The 15,668-nt window shown below is 31.1% G+C and overlaps 1 protein-coding gene across 1 annotated transcript in view; it reads right to left on the bottom strand.

The window, feature by feature from the left end:
- The window catches only part of LOC117182008 (serine/threonine-protein phosphatase 6 regulatory ankyrin repeat subunit A-like), a 42,233-nt gene that overhangs the window by 25,927 nt on the left and 638 nt on the right, over positions 1 to 15,668 (bottom strand). Inside the window, 5 exon segments of the mRNA XM_033375027.1 lie at positions 1,798 to 1,849; positions 2,054 to 2,153; positions 2,249 to 2,555; positions 2,605 to 2,777; positions 9,689 to 11,565. Coding sequence (XP_033230918.1) covers positions 1,798 to 1,849; positions 2,054 to 2,153; positions 2,249 to 2,555; positions 2,605 to 2,777; positions 9,689 to 10,682 — 1,626 coding nt within the window. The 5' untranslated portion in view covers positions 10,683 to 11,565.

Genomic DNA, 15,668 nt, shown 5'->3' with positions numbered 1-15,668 from the left:
GCCTTGGAGGAGATTATGTTGAGAAATAAAAAAAAAAAATTCTTAAAAACGTTGTTTTTCTTGGTCAGGCCGGAAACTTATCAATCCACCCTCGTATAACACAAATAACAGTCCGTAAATTAGTTGATTAAATACATATATATTTATTTATTGTATAAAAAATACATGATTGTTTAATCATTAACTGAGACATGCTCAGGTCGAACTTTCCGACTTTAGCATGTCTTGATTGGGGGCAATTCAACTCGAACTCAATTCGAAGTATTTAACTCGGGAACACATAGACTAATTGTCCGAGAAACTAGAATTTTTGTTATAAAGCACATCATTATATAAAAATTATGTTTAAGGCAGTAATCTTAAGTTAAGATTACAAGAATGATCTTATTTGGTTCAGTATCATTAATCTTAGATATATGTTCAACATTAATTGCACTTTGGCAGCATAGAAACCCCATACTCTCAAATTAACTTCAGGAAACATTCACAGCTCAATTCTATTAATTTTTTTGTGGCCTTTCCTTTTTCAATACTTCTTTCCAGGCATAGAGTATACGCAGGAAATTCTTTAAAACAATCAGAATCCAGGATTCGTATCAAATTTTTATTTCTGGCAAAGCTGGCCAGTTTACTTACAGGTTTCGTTAAAATGTCGTAGAAAGTTATATCAAATTGCGGATGAACTTTCTTTTCCTGTATGTTCATCATTTCTAATTTGCATTGTGTGTACCATTTAAGTAGCTCTTCAGCTTCAAGGAATTGACATTTTTTTGATGTCGAGAAATAGGTGGCTTCAGGCGTAGATCTGATTTTAACTAAAATCGCAATCAAAAACGTGAAACCGTCTTGTTCAAGTGAACTCCTGAATGCTGTGAGACGTAATTGAAGGTTACGGAGAAGTGTGCGAGAAGTATAGGAATTGAATACATTTAAGATGGTTTTAGTATCAGGAATTTTGTCTAATATAGCTAAGATAATGTTCAGGTCACCAATCGACAAAGCTACATTAAGAGCATCTATGTACTCAGTCAAATTATAATGATAGTATCCCAGTAGAACATCTAACAATGGTAAACACTTAAATTGGACTGCCCTTCTCAGCGAAAAATTTAGTGAGTACTTGATGGAACTCATTTTTGCTCTATCGTTAAGGAGACATCTAAAAATTTCGGGGCGAAATTATAAATCTTCTGTTACTTTCTGTTAGTGAATAACTTTCACTGTTCTTCTTTAGACACTCTCATTTTGGATACATAATGCAATGGAGAATGCCCCTCAGAGGTTCTATGCATTGAGAAAGTACCTTTTAGCAACAGCATTTCCGTGATTTAAAGATGATTTTCAAAAAAGAATGTAACTAAAACATTTCTTGAAGAATCAAACTTTATAATTAAGCGTCCCCTTGTAGTTCTTGAAATTAGAGTCAGAATTTTAGCACCAGAATTCAGAAGATATTTGGCAGTCGACACTCTTCTTGAAGCTGCTGCAAGATGAAGTGAAGTATCCAAAAACTTTGTCCTTAAATTAATATCAGAATCTGCTTTAATAAGTTCTTCCATCAATATTCGGTGACTACGCGTTGCTGCGAAGTGAAGAGCTGTTTTGTTATTTTGACTCGCTTAATCAACTTCAACTCCACTCTTTAAAAATGTCTTCACAATCTCTTGATCCCCAATTTTGGCTGTGATGTGAAAAGGTGGCAGCACATCCATGTATGTAAGGCCAAGTGTAAAGTCATGAAAATATTCTAATGGTCTTTGGCAATGTGTAGCACTGGGTCCCTTATTGAGAAGTTACCTTACAACCTCTTCCTTTCTGGCTTTTGTGGCTTGAGTGAGTGGTGTCAATCCTGCAAAATTAAATAATCAACGTTGCCACTTCAGTCCAATAGCTCACCAAAAATTTCTAAATTTCCGGCAGCAGCAGAAATATGGAGTGGTGTAAAACATTTTTCTGTCGCTGGACCAATGTCAGCTCCACACTGAATTAAAGATTTTAAAACCATCACATGTCCATTAGCCGCAGAAAAAAAGCGGTGTTTCCCAATATTTACGTTGTGAACTGATTTTCAGCATCATCTCCTTCCGCTACTAGCAACTTGAGAATTCCCTTATTGCCAGCTTCAGCAGCAAAGTGCAGTGGCGTCATTTGGCCTGGGATTACAGGCTCAGTATCTGTTCTCTATTCCAAATTATATTTCACCATTTTAGTTTCGTTCTTCTGGATGGTAAACAAAATGAAGACATACCATGGATGTCTTTTAAAGTAATCGAACCTCCGGGGTCCATCAGAAGAAGTTCGGTGATCTTCACACTTCCTGAAGTTGTAACATAATGTAGTGGAGTGGAGCCCTTTTTGCATGATGCATGCACTGAAGCACCATGAGTCAAGAGATTCATCATTATTTTGATATTTGAATTCGGGTTTTCGGCTGAAATATGCAGTGGAGTTTCACTTTCTTTATCGTTTTCATCGACTTTAGCACTGAGTTTTAAGAGAAAGTCGACAAAGAGCAAGTTGCCCATTTTTGTAGCAAGATCAAGTGGTGTTGCGCTCTTTACATTTTTTTAGATTTTCAGTAGCTTCATTCAGTAACAAATGAACGATATCAATGTGATTTCCTTTAATTTCCAGATGCAAAGGAGTGTTACCATCCTTATCTCCTTTGTCGATTTCAGCATTCCTTTTACAAAGCAGGTATATTATCTGTTCGTGGCCCCTTGCAGCTGCAATGCGTATTAGTGTCTTTGCAGATACTTCGCCTCTCAGAGAATCTTCTTTAAGCAGAGAATGTGTAAGGTTAAGTTGGCCATTATCAGCAGCAAGGAAAAGCCGACTGTAATAAGTAGTGTCATTGTAGGTACAATTGTGGCTTGACGATTCCTTATGTTCGTTTGGTTTTGTAAAGTGTCCAAATCCACCAGGGGTCCTTGAACCATCGCCAAATGTGAAGTTCCTGTTCATCATGAGACCCTTGATGTCCAGAGCAGTTTTCAAGCAGGATTAAAAGAAGAGGTTTCCAAATAATAAATTTTGTTCCTGCTTGGAGTGAATTATGCTCTTTTCAGGCCAGCAACATTTAAAGACTTGCTGCAATAAAAATGGTACAATTTATACATTCTCTTTAGTTCATCGAAAAATAACTATTTTGGTGTGCTAAGGCGTAGGCTTTGGACCCTCTGCGTCGGTTTGCGGGTTCGATTCCCGCCTCGAACTCTGGAAGATCCTCGGCGGCTCTAGAGAAAAAGGTTCTCTAAGTACTTAAAGCTGTTGCTCCTAGTGGTTCGGAACCCACCTTAAACTGTAGGTCTCGTTCCCACCACCAAGTAAGTGTCTGGGGGTGTGTCAAGGAATAGGAAAGAAGATGCAAGAAAAATATACACCCTTAGGGGATTTTCATGTTAGATTTTTTTTATACCGTTGCGTAAAATATAAGAAAATTAAATTAAATTTGTTTTATGAGATCCCTAGACTGAAAGCTTTTCCGTTAGAAGAACATTTGTTAGATCCGATTTTTTTTATACCAGGTTCTAAAACATAAAAAATTACAGATTTCTCTGAAATCGAAAAATTAAAATACATCAGATGGTCGCAACAGGAAATATTCCAATTGTTTTTGCTTTGCTTATTCTTTGAAATCTATGCAGAATCTTTGTGAAATAATAGAAGCCTTTGTGAAATCTTTCAAATCAATCCGAAATCTTCGCAAAGTATTTCAGATATTTGTAAAATCTTCGAGATATCATTGTAACCTTCGTCAAATCTTTGGTTTTTTCGAAATATTTAACATATTTTGCAATATTTCAGAAATGATTTAAATCTTTTTTAAATCTGTACGAAATTATTAAAATCTTTTAATGCTATCCGAAATCTCTGAAATCGTTTGGAAATCATTGAAATCTTCAACTCTTTGTGATATATCTGGAATCTTTGTCAAATAATTGAAATCTTTCTGAAATCAGTTCAGTTCATATTAGAAATATTTTTTACTTATTTGATAATATTTGCGAAATTTTTGAAATCTTATCATTGAAGCCTTTGTGAGCTCTTTTAAATCTATCCGAAATCTTTGAAGTCTTTAGGAAATCATTAAAATATTTGTGTCATCTTTGAAATTTATCTGAAATCTTTTTCGAACAATAGAAGCCTTTGTGAAATAATAGAAGTATTTGTAAAATGTTTTAAAACTATCCAAAATCTTTGCAAAACATTTGCAATATCTATGAAATTTTCGTGAAATCATTGAAATCTTTTAAATCTTAGTGAACTATTAGGGTATTCTTTAAAGACCTCTGCGAAATATTTGGTATAATTAAAATAATTGAAGTATTTGTGAATTCTTCTAGATATTTTTGAAATCTTTGTGAAATTATTAAGAAATCATTGAAATCTTCGCCAATCTTTGTGAATTATTGTAAAAAGTTTGCGAAAGATTTTAATTTTTTTGAAATATTCGGTAATACTTGTGAAATTATTGAAAATTATGTGAAATATTTGTGAATTTTTTGTGAAATCTTTGAAATCTGTCTGAAATGTTAAATATTTGAGAAATAGATGAAGTCTTTATGAAGTCTTGTAAATCTTTCCGAATTATTTGAAGTCTTTGTGAAATATTTGGAAAATCTGGCGTCTTTGTGAAATAATAGAAAACTTTGTGAAACCTTTCAAATCTATCTGAAAATTTGGTTAAATCTTTGAAACCTTTGAGAAATCATTGAATTCTTTATAAAGTATTTGTGAGATTTTTGTGAATTATCTAAAAATCTTTGCGAAAGATTTTAATATTTTAAAAATATTTGATAATTTTTGTGAAATTATTGAAATGTTTGTGAAATATTTGAAAAATTATTGAAATCTTCGTTCAATCTTTGGAATCTATCTAGAATTTCTGCGAATTATTTGAAGTCTTTGTGATATCTTTGAGAAATCAGAAAGCAGATTTTTTAAATTACTTTGTAAAAGAGAAACAATAAAGGTGATCCAAAAACTTTTCATGCTTACGTTTAATCAGTCATCGAAAAATTTATGTATTTTTCTACAGTAGACAAAAAAGACCAAATGTTTTCACATTTTTTCCTCTTATAAATTTGACAGATTTTTAAAATTAACTTAATTGTTTTTTATTGGGTCCTAAAAGCCTTGATTCATTCTATCAGGAAAAAAATGAAACTGGAAGTTTCAAAATTAAATTATAATTATGTAATCACTTTTGAAGAGGCTGAATTTAAAAAAATTAGATTTTTTAAATAAATTTCAATAGAATTTTGGGAATGTACCTTGGAAAGAAATCTCGAAAATTGAAACAATGGTTATCATCCGAAAATCAAAATTAAAAAAAAAATTATAAAATCACTTATTTAAAATTTCTTTCCAATTCTTAAAAAATAATATCTACTACTTTTTCATAAATCTTTAAAAATTAAAATTTCTAGGAATAGTTCAAATATACGATCCTTTCTTGTATATCTTGCTTCTTTCGAAAAAAACTTGATATTTCTCGATGTTTTAAAAAAAAGTTGTCTTTTATGAGATAACAGTGGATATCCCGTGTAGAAATTCAAATGGGGAACTAGTCTGGTTCCCGATCATTTGACCCCACATAAAGTCGGGGACTAGTCGGTTCATCTGACTAGCTCCCGACTAGTGGCATCACGGTAGATTAGTCGGGCACTAGTAGGGGTTATATGATAATACATCAGTGTGGAATATTAAATAAACTCCCCAAAACTTGTGGAACATCCTCTAAAAGTTTGTCAAAATACTTATTATTTATGGAAATCCCCATAAACTTTTTTGAAGTAATTAAAAGTGCTCAAATTTACCCAAGATTTAATAGAGAATATATCCTACGCTTAAAAATGCATAAATTGATGTAATTAAAATTCTCCAAAATTTGTGGAATATTAATTAAAAAAAAACTTCAGCTGAAGCGCAGCAATGAATAATTTCTTTATGCTTTTTATGTCATGATTTATGAACAGATCAATTAATTGTTAGTTGAATAATTTTTTCACAACATTAAAGTAGATAAAGATTTAATTTTAATTTTTTTTTTAAATTTTAATACATGAATCGACTATTTACTTGAAGGATATGTAATTGAATATTGGATATAATTTATGCAATAAAAGTTTATTAACGTTAAAATACTTAGTAATAGATTTAATGCTTTTACGACGAGTATTTTTATAAAAAGAGATACTTCAGATTCTAATCAGGTAAAAAACTACGAATTTCGACAACGTTTCGTGAACATTGCAGTTCACTTCTTCAGGGCTGACCTGAAACTGAGGTATCAGGTTTTGATGTTCTTATGTATACTCTCTACGATGCCTGCGATTGGCTAGAGCGCCTCACCGTGGGGACTGGTCGAACCTGATTGGCCAATCAAGTCTTTTTTTAGGAAACCGGGCGGATGGAAAGCCAAATCGGATTGGTATTATATCCATTGTCCCCTTTGATGTTATCAGGGTGCTTTAAGATTTCGATTGCTTCTCTATGTTTTTTTGGAAAGATGTTGTGTGTTTCTGCAATGACTGTTGTTTTGTCAAATGAAATGGTATGTCCTGTTTCGATATGATGTTCAGCTAGTGCTGATTGCGTGAAATTCTTTAGCCTGATTTTACTCTTATGTTCCTCTTTACGTTGGCTCACCGCTCTTTCGGTTTCTCCAATATAGACTTTGCCACAAAAACAAGGGATTTTTTATACTCCTGGATGACTGAGGGGTGCCTTTTTGTCTTTAGGGTTATTTATTAGTTTTCCTATTTTCGCAGGTGGTTTAAATATGCTTTGGATGTTGTGTTTGTTGAGAATTCTTCCTATTTGTTCTGTGATACCTTGGATGTTAGGTGGGGTGGTCGTTCTTTTTCTCTCTCTTTCTTTCGTAGGTTGTGTTGACTTATTTTTTGAGTTTATTTTCTTATTGCTTTATCAACTTGTTTGTTTGTGTAATCTTTTGGTATTAGGAGTTGTTTAACTTTTGTAATTTCTTTTTTAATTTAACTTTATCAGTTATGCAGACAGCTCTGTATATAAGGGAATTGATGAACGATTGTTTTTGAGATGTGTGATGGTGGGAGGAGGCATTTAGGTATTTGTCTTTGCGAGTGAGTTATCTGTGAACTTCATGTCCTGATGTGTTATCAGATCTTTTGTGAACTAATACGTCCAAGAAATGCAATTTTCCGCTTTGTTCAATTTCCATGGTGAACTGGATATTAGGATGTAATCAATTGATGCAATTAAAAAACTTATTTAGTTAATCTCGTCCATGTCTGCAAATGACAAAAGTGTCATCAACGTAACGGAACCAAAATTCCGGTCTAAGCTTGGATTGGTTGAAGATTTTAATCCCTAGCTGTTCCATAAAGACATTGGCTATCACAGGTGAGATTAAGGATCCCACTTCTGCCTCTGAGGTTTGTTCTTACAATTGGTTATTGAAAGAGAAGTGAGTATTATTGAGACAGTCTTCTGTCACAATTACTATGATGTATGTCTTGGAGTTGAATGTGAATCTGAGGTATCTTTTTAATAAAGTCAAATGAGTTTTGGACGTAAGTGATGGAGTTTCCTGTTAAAGGATTTAATTTTGTAGCGAGGAATCGTGCTAGGTTGTAAGTTAATGACTTTATTGCGCAAATGATAGGTCTGAGTGGAATATTATCTTTGTGGATTTTTGGGAGCCTGTATGGTGTTGGAAAGATGGCATCGGTAGGTATTAATTTAGATATTATTTCGTTGTCTTATTAATAGTATATTTATCGCTTTTCGAATTTTTATAATATTAATTTAAAATAAGAGTTTGGAGTGCGAATTTCAAAAACAGTTTAATCTTTAAGGTTTTGAAACTAAAATTTGTTCTTGAATTAGTTTTTGGAGGTTTCGAAATTAAAACTTCACAACATTGTAGTTTTAAATTCCAATATTCAAAATGTCAGAACAATTCCGCTTCAAACATTTCAAAGTTTTATAAGAAAAGCAGTCATAGTCCGTTTTGAATTTAGTAATTTCTAATCGGCGTTAATTCAAAATTATCATTTTTATGTAATAATAATGTAACAATTCTAGAATTTTAGAAGTTTCGACTTTGAAAGATTTAATTTAGTTCTTAATTTTAGATTATCAAATTGTAATTGCTTTGAATTTAAAATTATTCAAATTTAGAAGTTTTTAATTTTCAATTATTTAATTTTAAATGCTTTTAATTATAAACAATTAAATGTTAATTCCTCTGAATTTTAAATTATCATATATCCAAAATCATAATATTAAAGTAATCAATTTTAAAGTTTAGAGATTGTCCTATTTTTAAAGTTTCAACCTGAAATCGCCCCATTTTATTTTAAAGCGAAGTCATTAAAATTTGTATTCAAATATAATTTCTTCGCACAAGTATGGTGTAAAAAATACTATACAATAAAAACTATAAAATTTAACGCTTATTTGTTTTTAATTTAATATCATAAATTAAATTTTCCATACATCATAACGCATCAATTGAAGAGATATTTTCGATTATTCGTAAGTTAATATTTAAACTGCACGACAAAACTAGAATACAGCAAAAGCTCATAGGTCCGTTGCAAGAGAAATTAAAAAAATTAATTTTGTGTTAAGTAAGTCATTATGTAAAAATTATGCTTAGCGTGGCAACGTTACAATATTTATTTCCTTCTTACAGTAGCATGGAAACCACGGATCCTTCGTAACGACAGGGTTTTTTCTGTATCATTGCGGATAGTTAACGCAAATCCGTTACAGAAAGATACTCGAATATTTTATCGATATGAGACTCCGTAATTGAATCGTGCAATGCGCTGCAACTAAATTTAAGAAAGATTCATAGCTCACTTCTATTAATTCTTTTCTGGCTTTTCCTTTCTCAACACATCGCTCCAGACATAGAGTATACGCCGGAAATTCTCGAAAACAACCGGAATCCAGGATTTGCATCAAATTTTGGTTTCTGACAAAGCTAGCCAGTTTACTTACAGGTTTCGTTAAAATGTCATAGAAAGTTATATCAAATTTCGGATGAATTTTCTTTTTCTGCATGTTTATCACTTCGAATTCGCATTGTGTGTACCATTGAAGTAGCGTTTGAGATTCAAGAAATTTAAATTCTTTTGATTCAGGAAAATGGGCGACTTTAGAGGTAGATTTGATTTTAACTAGTGTCGCAATCAACAACGTTAAACCGTCTTGTTTATGTGAACTTCTGAATGCTGTTAAAAGTAATTCATGGCAACGGATAAGTTTGCAAGAAGTATAGGAATTGAATACATTTAAGATGGTTTTAGTATCAGGAATTTTGTCTAATATAGCTAAGATAATGTTCAGGTCACCAATCGACAGAGCTACATTAAGAGCATCTATGTACTCAGTCAAATTATAATGATTGTATTCCAGTAGAACATCTATCAAGGATAAACACTTTAAATCGACTACCATTTTCAGCGCAAAATTTAGTGGATACTTGCGGAAAGTCATTTTTGCTGTATAGTTAAGAAGACATCTAACAATTTCAGGACGAAATTCATTATTATCTGTATTCCGTTTGATGCACTAACTTTTCCGACAGAGCTAGAAGAATGTTCTGATTGTTCTTCTTTGGATACTTTTATTTTACATTCATAATTAAGGGCAGAATAGCCCTCAGAAGTGCAAGAAATTTAAGAAGCACTTTTTATTAACAGCAATTCTGTGATTTGAAGAAACTTCTCAAAAGAGGATGGAGTAACTGACACATCTTTTAAAGATACAACAATATTTTTGAAAAATCTACTCTTTCCTCTTAAAATTAGAGTTTTGTTTGGATTTGTAACAGCATCATGTCTCTCCCGGTTCAAAGCATAATGCAGTGGTGTATATCCTTCATCCGTAGGCCGAATTTTAGCATCAGCATTTAAAAGATATTTGACAGTCGATACTCTTCCTGCAGCTGCTGCAAGATGAAGTGGTGTTTCCATAAACTTTGTCCTTGAATTAATATCAGCACCTGCTTTAATAAGTTCTTCCACCAATGTTGTGTGACCACACGTTGCTGCAATGTGAAGAGTTGTTTTATTATTTTTACTCTTGAAATCAACTTCAACTCCACTCTCTAAAAACATCTTGACAACTTCTTCATCCCCAGTTTCGGCTGCAACATGAAAAGCTGGAACCACATCCATATCATGCTGTATTATATGACCACGTGCAAAGCCTTGCAAGTATTCATGTGGTCTTTGGCAATGTGTAGCACGAACTCCCTTACTTAGAAGCAACTTTACAACCTCTTTGCTTCTGGCTTTTGTAGCTAGAGCGATTGGTGTAATTCCTGCAATATTAAAAGAATCAATTTTTGCACCTCGCTGCAAAAGCTCATTGACAATTTCCAAATTTCAAGCAGCAGCGGAAAGATGAAGTGGTGTATCGCCTTCTGATGTGCGTGGATTAATTTCAGTTCCGCATTGAATTAAATATTTCGAAACTTGTGTATGCCCATTTACCACAGATAAATGGAGAGGCGTTCTTAATTTTTCACCCCTGGAATTGATGTTATCCGGGTCTTCTACCGTCACTAAAAATTTCACAATTTCCTCATTGCCCGTTTCGGCAGCAAAGTGCAGGGGCGTCATTTGGCCTGGGATGACAGAGTTAACATCGGTTTTTTGTTTCGAAAGAAACTTGACCATTTCGGTTTTGTTTTTCTTGATGGCCAAAGAAAATGGAGATATATTATGGGTGTCTTCCAAAGTAATCAGCATTCCTCGTTCGATCCGAACTTTGGTGATTTGCACACTTCCTGAATTTGTAACATAATGTAGTGGAGTGTAACCCTATTCGCATGATGCATGTAATGAAGCACCATGAGTCAAGAGACTCATAATTATTTCGATGTTTGGATTCGGGTTTCCGGCTGCAATATGGAATGGAGTTTTACCATCTTCATCCTATTCACCGACTTTAGAACCACTTTTTAAGAGAAGATCAACAAAGAGCAATTTGTCCATTTTCGTAGCAACATGCAGAGGTGTTGCTTTCTCTAAATTTTTTAAATTTGCAGTAGCTTCATTTAGTAATAACTGGACTACGTTTATATGATACCCTTTAATTGCCAGATGCAAAGGGGTATTTGCCATCCTTATCTCCTTTGTCAATTTCAGCATTCCTTTTACAAAGCAGGCAGATTGACTGTTCGTCGCTCCTTGCCTCTGCAATCTGTATAAGTTTCTTTCCATATACTTCGTCTTCAATAGAATCTTCTTTAAGCAGAGAATGTGTGAGTTTAAGTTGGCCACTATGAACAGCAAGGAAAAGATGACTGTAATAAGTAGTATCGTTGTAGTTACATTCATGGCTGGACGATTTTTGATGTTCGTTTGTTTTTGTAAAGTCTCTTCATCCTCCGGGGTTCTTTGAGCCACCAACAAATCTAAAGTTTCGGTTCATGAAGAGACACTTGATGTCCAGAACAATTTTTAAACTGAATTGAAAGTAGTGGTACTCGAATGATAGATTTTCTTTCTCCTTGGAGTGAATAATGTTCTGTTCAAGCCAGCAACATTTAAACCCTTTCTGGAATAAAAATGGGACAATTAAAACATTTTCTTTAGTTTGTTCACACATAAATATTTTAGTGTATTAAGTAGTGCCTCTAAAATCGAACGATTAGATTCATCGGATAGTCGAAACTAGATCCCAAATATTTCCGAAGTATTTCAAATCTTTGTAAATCTTTGAGATGTCATTGTGACCTTTGTCAAATCTCTGGAAAATTTTCAGAAATATTTCAAATATTTAGCAATATTGGTGCAAGTACCCAGTCGTATCGATGTCGTAAAGACGTCGCCAAATGCTTTTCCCACTGGGTATTTAAATATATTTTTTTAAATCTTTAAGAAATAATTGATATTTTTTAATTCTATCCGAAAGCCCTGAAATCTTTGGAAATCATCAAAATCTTTATCTCTTTGTAACTTATCTAAATACTTGGTGTAATAATTGAAATCTTTGTGCCATCTTTGAAATTTATCTAAAAGCTCTAGAAAATTTTTGCTTAATATTTGAAATCGATCTGAAAACTTTCTCAAATAATAGAAGCCTTTAAAAAACAATACAAGTTTTTGTGAAATCTTTTTAATTTATCCGAAATAGTTGTGAAATATTTGAAATCTTTATGAAATCTTTGGGAAATTATTGTAATTTCTGTCAAATATTTGTACTTCTTTGCAAAATTCAAGAAAAAAAATTTAATTTGTGAAATTATTTAAATCTTTATGAAATATTTTGAAAATCATTGAAATCTTTTGAATCTCAGTGAAACATTTGGGAACTCTTTCCAAATCTCTGCGAAATGTTTGGTAATATTTGTGAAATCATTGAAATGTTTATGAAATATTGGAAAAATGATTGAAGTTTTTATGAAGTTCTTTAAATATTTCCGAAATCTGGGTGAAATCATTGACATCTTCGTTCAATTTTTGAGATATGTCTAAAATATTAGCGAAATATGTGAAATCTTTGGAAAATAAGTGAAATATTCGGTAATATTTGTAAAATTATTGAAATCTTGCAGAAATGATTAAAGTCTTTGCAAAGTCTTTTAAATCTTTGTGAAAAAATAGAAGTCTGTATGAAATATTTGAAATCAATCAGAAATCTTGGTGAAACCTTTCGGCAGTCTTTGCAAAATCTTTGTGAGTTATTTTAAAAACTTTGCCAAAGATTTTTTTTTTAATATTCAGTAATACTTTTGAATTTATTGAAATCCTGGTAAAGTCTTTGTGAAATCTTTGTGAATTTTTTGTGAAATCTTTGAACTCTATTTGAAACGTGGGTGAAATATTTAAGGAATGATTGAAGTATCTGTGAAGTCTTTTCAATCTATCCGAAATCTTTGAAATTTTTGTGGAATCATTAGGAAATAATTTAAATCTTTCCTAAATCTTTGAAATTGTTCTATAATCATTGCGAATAATTTCAATTCTTTATTAAATCTTTGGGAAATCTATTGGACATCTTTGTAAAATGACAGAAAATATTGTAAAATGTCTTAAATCTATCTTAAATCTTTGTGAAACCTTTGAGAATTCATTAAAATATTTGTGAAATCTTTTCGAAGTCCTTGTAAAATCTTTGTCAATAATTTAAAAGTCTTTGCACAAGATTTCAATTATTTTCTAAATATTCCTTAATATTTGTAAAATTATTGAAATTTTCTAGAAATGATTGTAGTCTTTGTGAAAACTCTTAAATTTAACCGAAAGATTTATTCAATCTTGGAAATGTATCTTCATTCTTTTAAAGTTATTTGAAGTCTTTATGAGAACTTGCGGAATTATATCTGATACTTTGTGAAAGAGTATAAAGCTTAGTAAAATCTTTGAAATCTATTTGAAATCTTTGAGAAATCAGTGAAATCTTTGTGAAATCTTTCTGAATTATAAAATATTTTTGAACTATTTGGTGATATTTGTAAAATTATTCAAATGTTTTTGAAATATCTGAGAAATTATTGAATTCTTTTTGAAGTCTTTTAAATCTATCAGAAATCTTTGAAATATTTGTGAAATCATTCAACTTTTTTTAAAATCTTCGTGAATTTGGGTAAATTCTTTCAAGATCTTTGCGAAATATTCGGTAATTTAAAATCTATCTGAAATTGTTGTGAAGTTTTTGAGATCTTTGAGAAATCATAGAAATCATTGTAAAATCATTTGTGAATAATTTTAAAATCTTGGCAAAGGATTTGGAACATTTTTTAAATATTTAGTGATATTTTAAAAATTATTTAAATATTTGTGAAATATTTAAAAAATGATTGAAGTCTTTGTGAAGTCCTTGAATTTTATTCGAAATCTTTGAAATCTTGCTGGAATCATTAGGAAATCATTGAAATGATCATCCAATTTTTGAAATCTATTAAAAATTTTTTTCCAAATATTTGAAACTTTTGTGAAATCTTTGGAAAATTATTGAAATATTTGTTAAATCTTTGTCCAATTTTTGTAAATTCTCTAAAGATCTTTGCTAAATATTCGGTAATATTTGTAAAATTATTGAAGTCTTTCAGGAATAATGGAAGTCTTTGTGAAGTCTCTTAAATCTATCCGCAATCTTCGCAATCTTTGTGGAATTAGTAAGAAATCATCAAAATCTTTTTTTAATCTTGAAAATATATCTAAAGTCTTTGGAATTATTTAAAACTTTGAGAACTCACTGAAATCTTTATGAATGATTATAAATTTATTGCGAAAGTTAAAAATTCTTTTTGAAATATATGGCAATATTTGTAAAATTATTAAGATGTTTGTGAAGTATTTGATAAATGATTGAAGGCTTTGTGAAGCCTCTTAAACCTTTCCGAAATTTTTGCAAAATTTGTGAAATCATTGAAATCTTTGTTCAATTTTTAAAATCTATCTGAAATTTTTTTCAAATATTTGAAATTTTTGGAAATTTTTCGGAAATCATTAAAATATTTTTAAACTCTTTTTGAAATTCTTGTGATTTCTTTGAAGATCTTTGTGAAACATTTTTGAAATATTTGAAAATTAGAAATCTATCTGAAAGTTTTGTGAAGTCTTTGAACTCTTTTCGGAATCATAGAAATCTTTGTAAAATAATTTGTAAATTATTTTGTGAAGTCTTTTAATTCTGTCAGAAATCTTTGAAATCTTTTGTAAAACCTTTGGGAAATCTGACATCTTCGTGAAATAAAAGAGAACTTTGTGAAAGCTTTGAAATCTATTTGAAATCTTTGGTAAATAATTGAAATTTTTGTGAAATATTTGGTAATTTTTGTGAAATTATGTTTAAAATTTTTAAATATTTTAGGAATGATTGAAGTCTTTGTGAAGTCTTTTTAATCTATTCGAAATCTTTGCGGAATCATTATGAAATCATAGAAATCTGTGTTCAATCTTTGAAATATATCTCTACTATTTTCGAATTATTTGAAGTCTTTGTAAAATCTTTGGAAAATCATTGAAATCTTTGTGAAATCATTGTGAATTCTATCTGAACTTTTTGTGAAATCTTTCTGAATTATTTAGAAATCTTTGCCAAAGATTTCTCATATTTCTGAATGTCTAAATTGTACCATTCAATATTATAAGTCTATGCCCCCCTATAAAAAAGGTTTTGACGCTCCTGAAAAATTAAGCGATCAAATTTTGGAATTTTCAACTTTTCGACCAAATTGAAAAAGTTGTTACGATCATCTTGTAGAGCTTTCAAAAAGCAACGTTTTTCTTTTCGTGGCTTTTTTTTATATCATGCGTTTTTTGGCTTGAAATGTTCATTTTAGTTTTTTTTTTGGATTTTGAAAATGCTCTAACTCTGATCATTTTCTTTTTATAGAAAAAAATCATAAGGAAAAATTATTTGAGTTTCTTAGTACTATAAATAACCGATCATAGAATTTTGATTCTTGAAAAAAGGTGGTTTTAAAAATTTTGAAAACGTGCTCACTTTTTAAATTTTTATCCAAAATAGCAGGTTTACGAAGTTGATCTTTATTTTTTGACACTGAAAGAGTATACCAAAAGTCAATCCAATCTGTTAATTCTTTCGAAATGTATCGTACTGACAAACTAAAAATCTACAGACACACGCACAGACAGACACATTCGTAAAAAACTGTTTTTCGGATTCAGGGGGGCCTCAAAACCTGGACA

This window comes from Belonocnema kinseyi, chromosome 10 (assembly GCF_010883055.1).
Source record: "Belonocnema kinseyi isolate 2016_QV_RU_SX_M_011 chromosome 10, B_treatae_v1, whole genome shotgun sequence".
Classification (NCBI taxonomy): domain Eukaryota; kingdom Metazoa; phylum Arthropoda; class Insecta; order Hymenoptera; family Cynipidae; genus Belonocnema; species Belonocnema kinseyi.
This window is presented reverse-complemented; position numbering and strand designations above follow the sequence as displayed.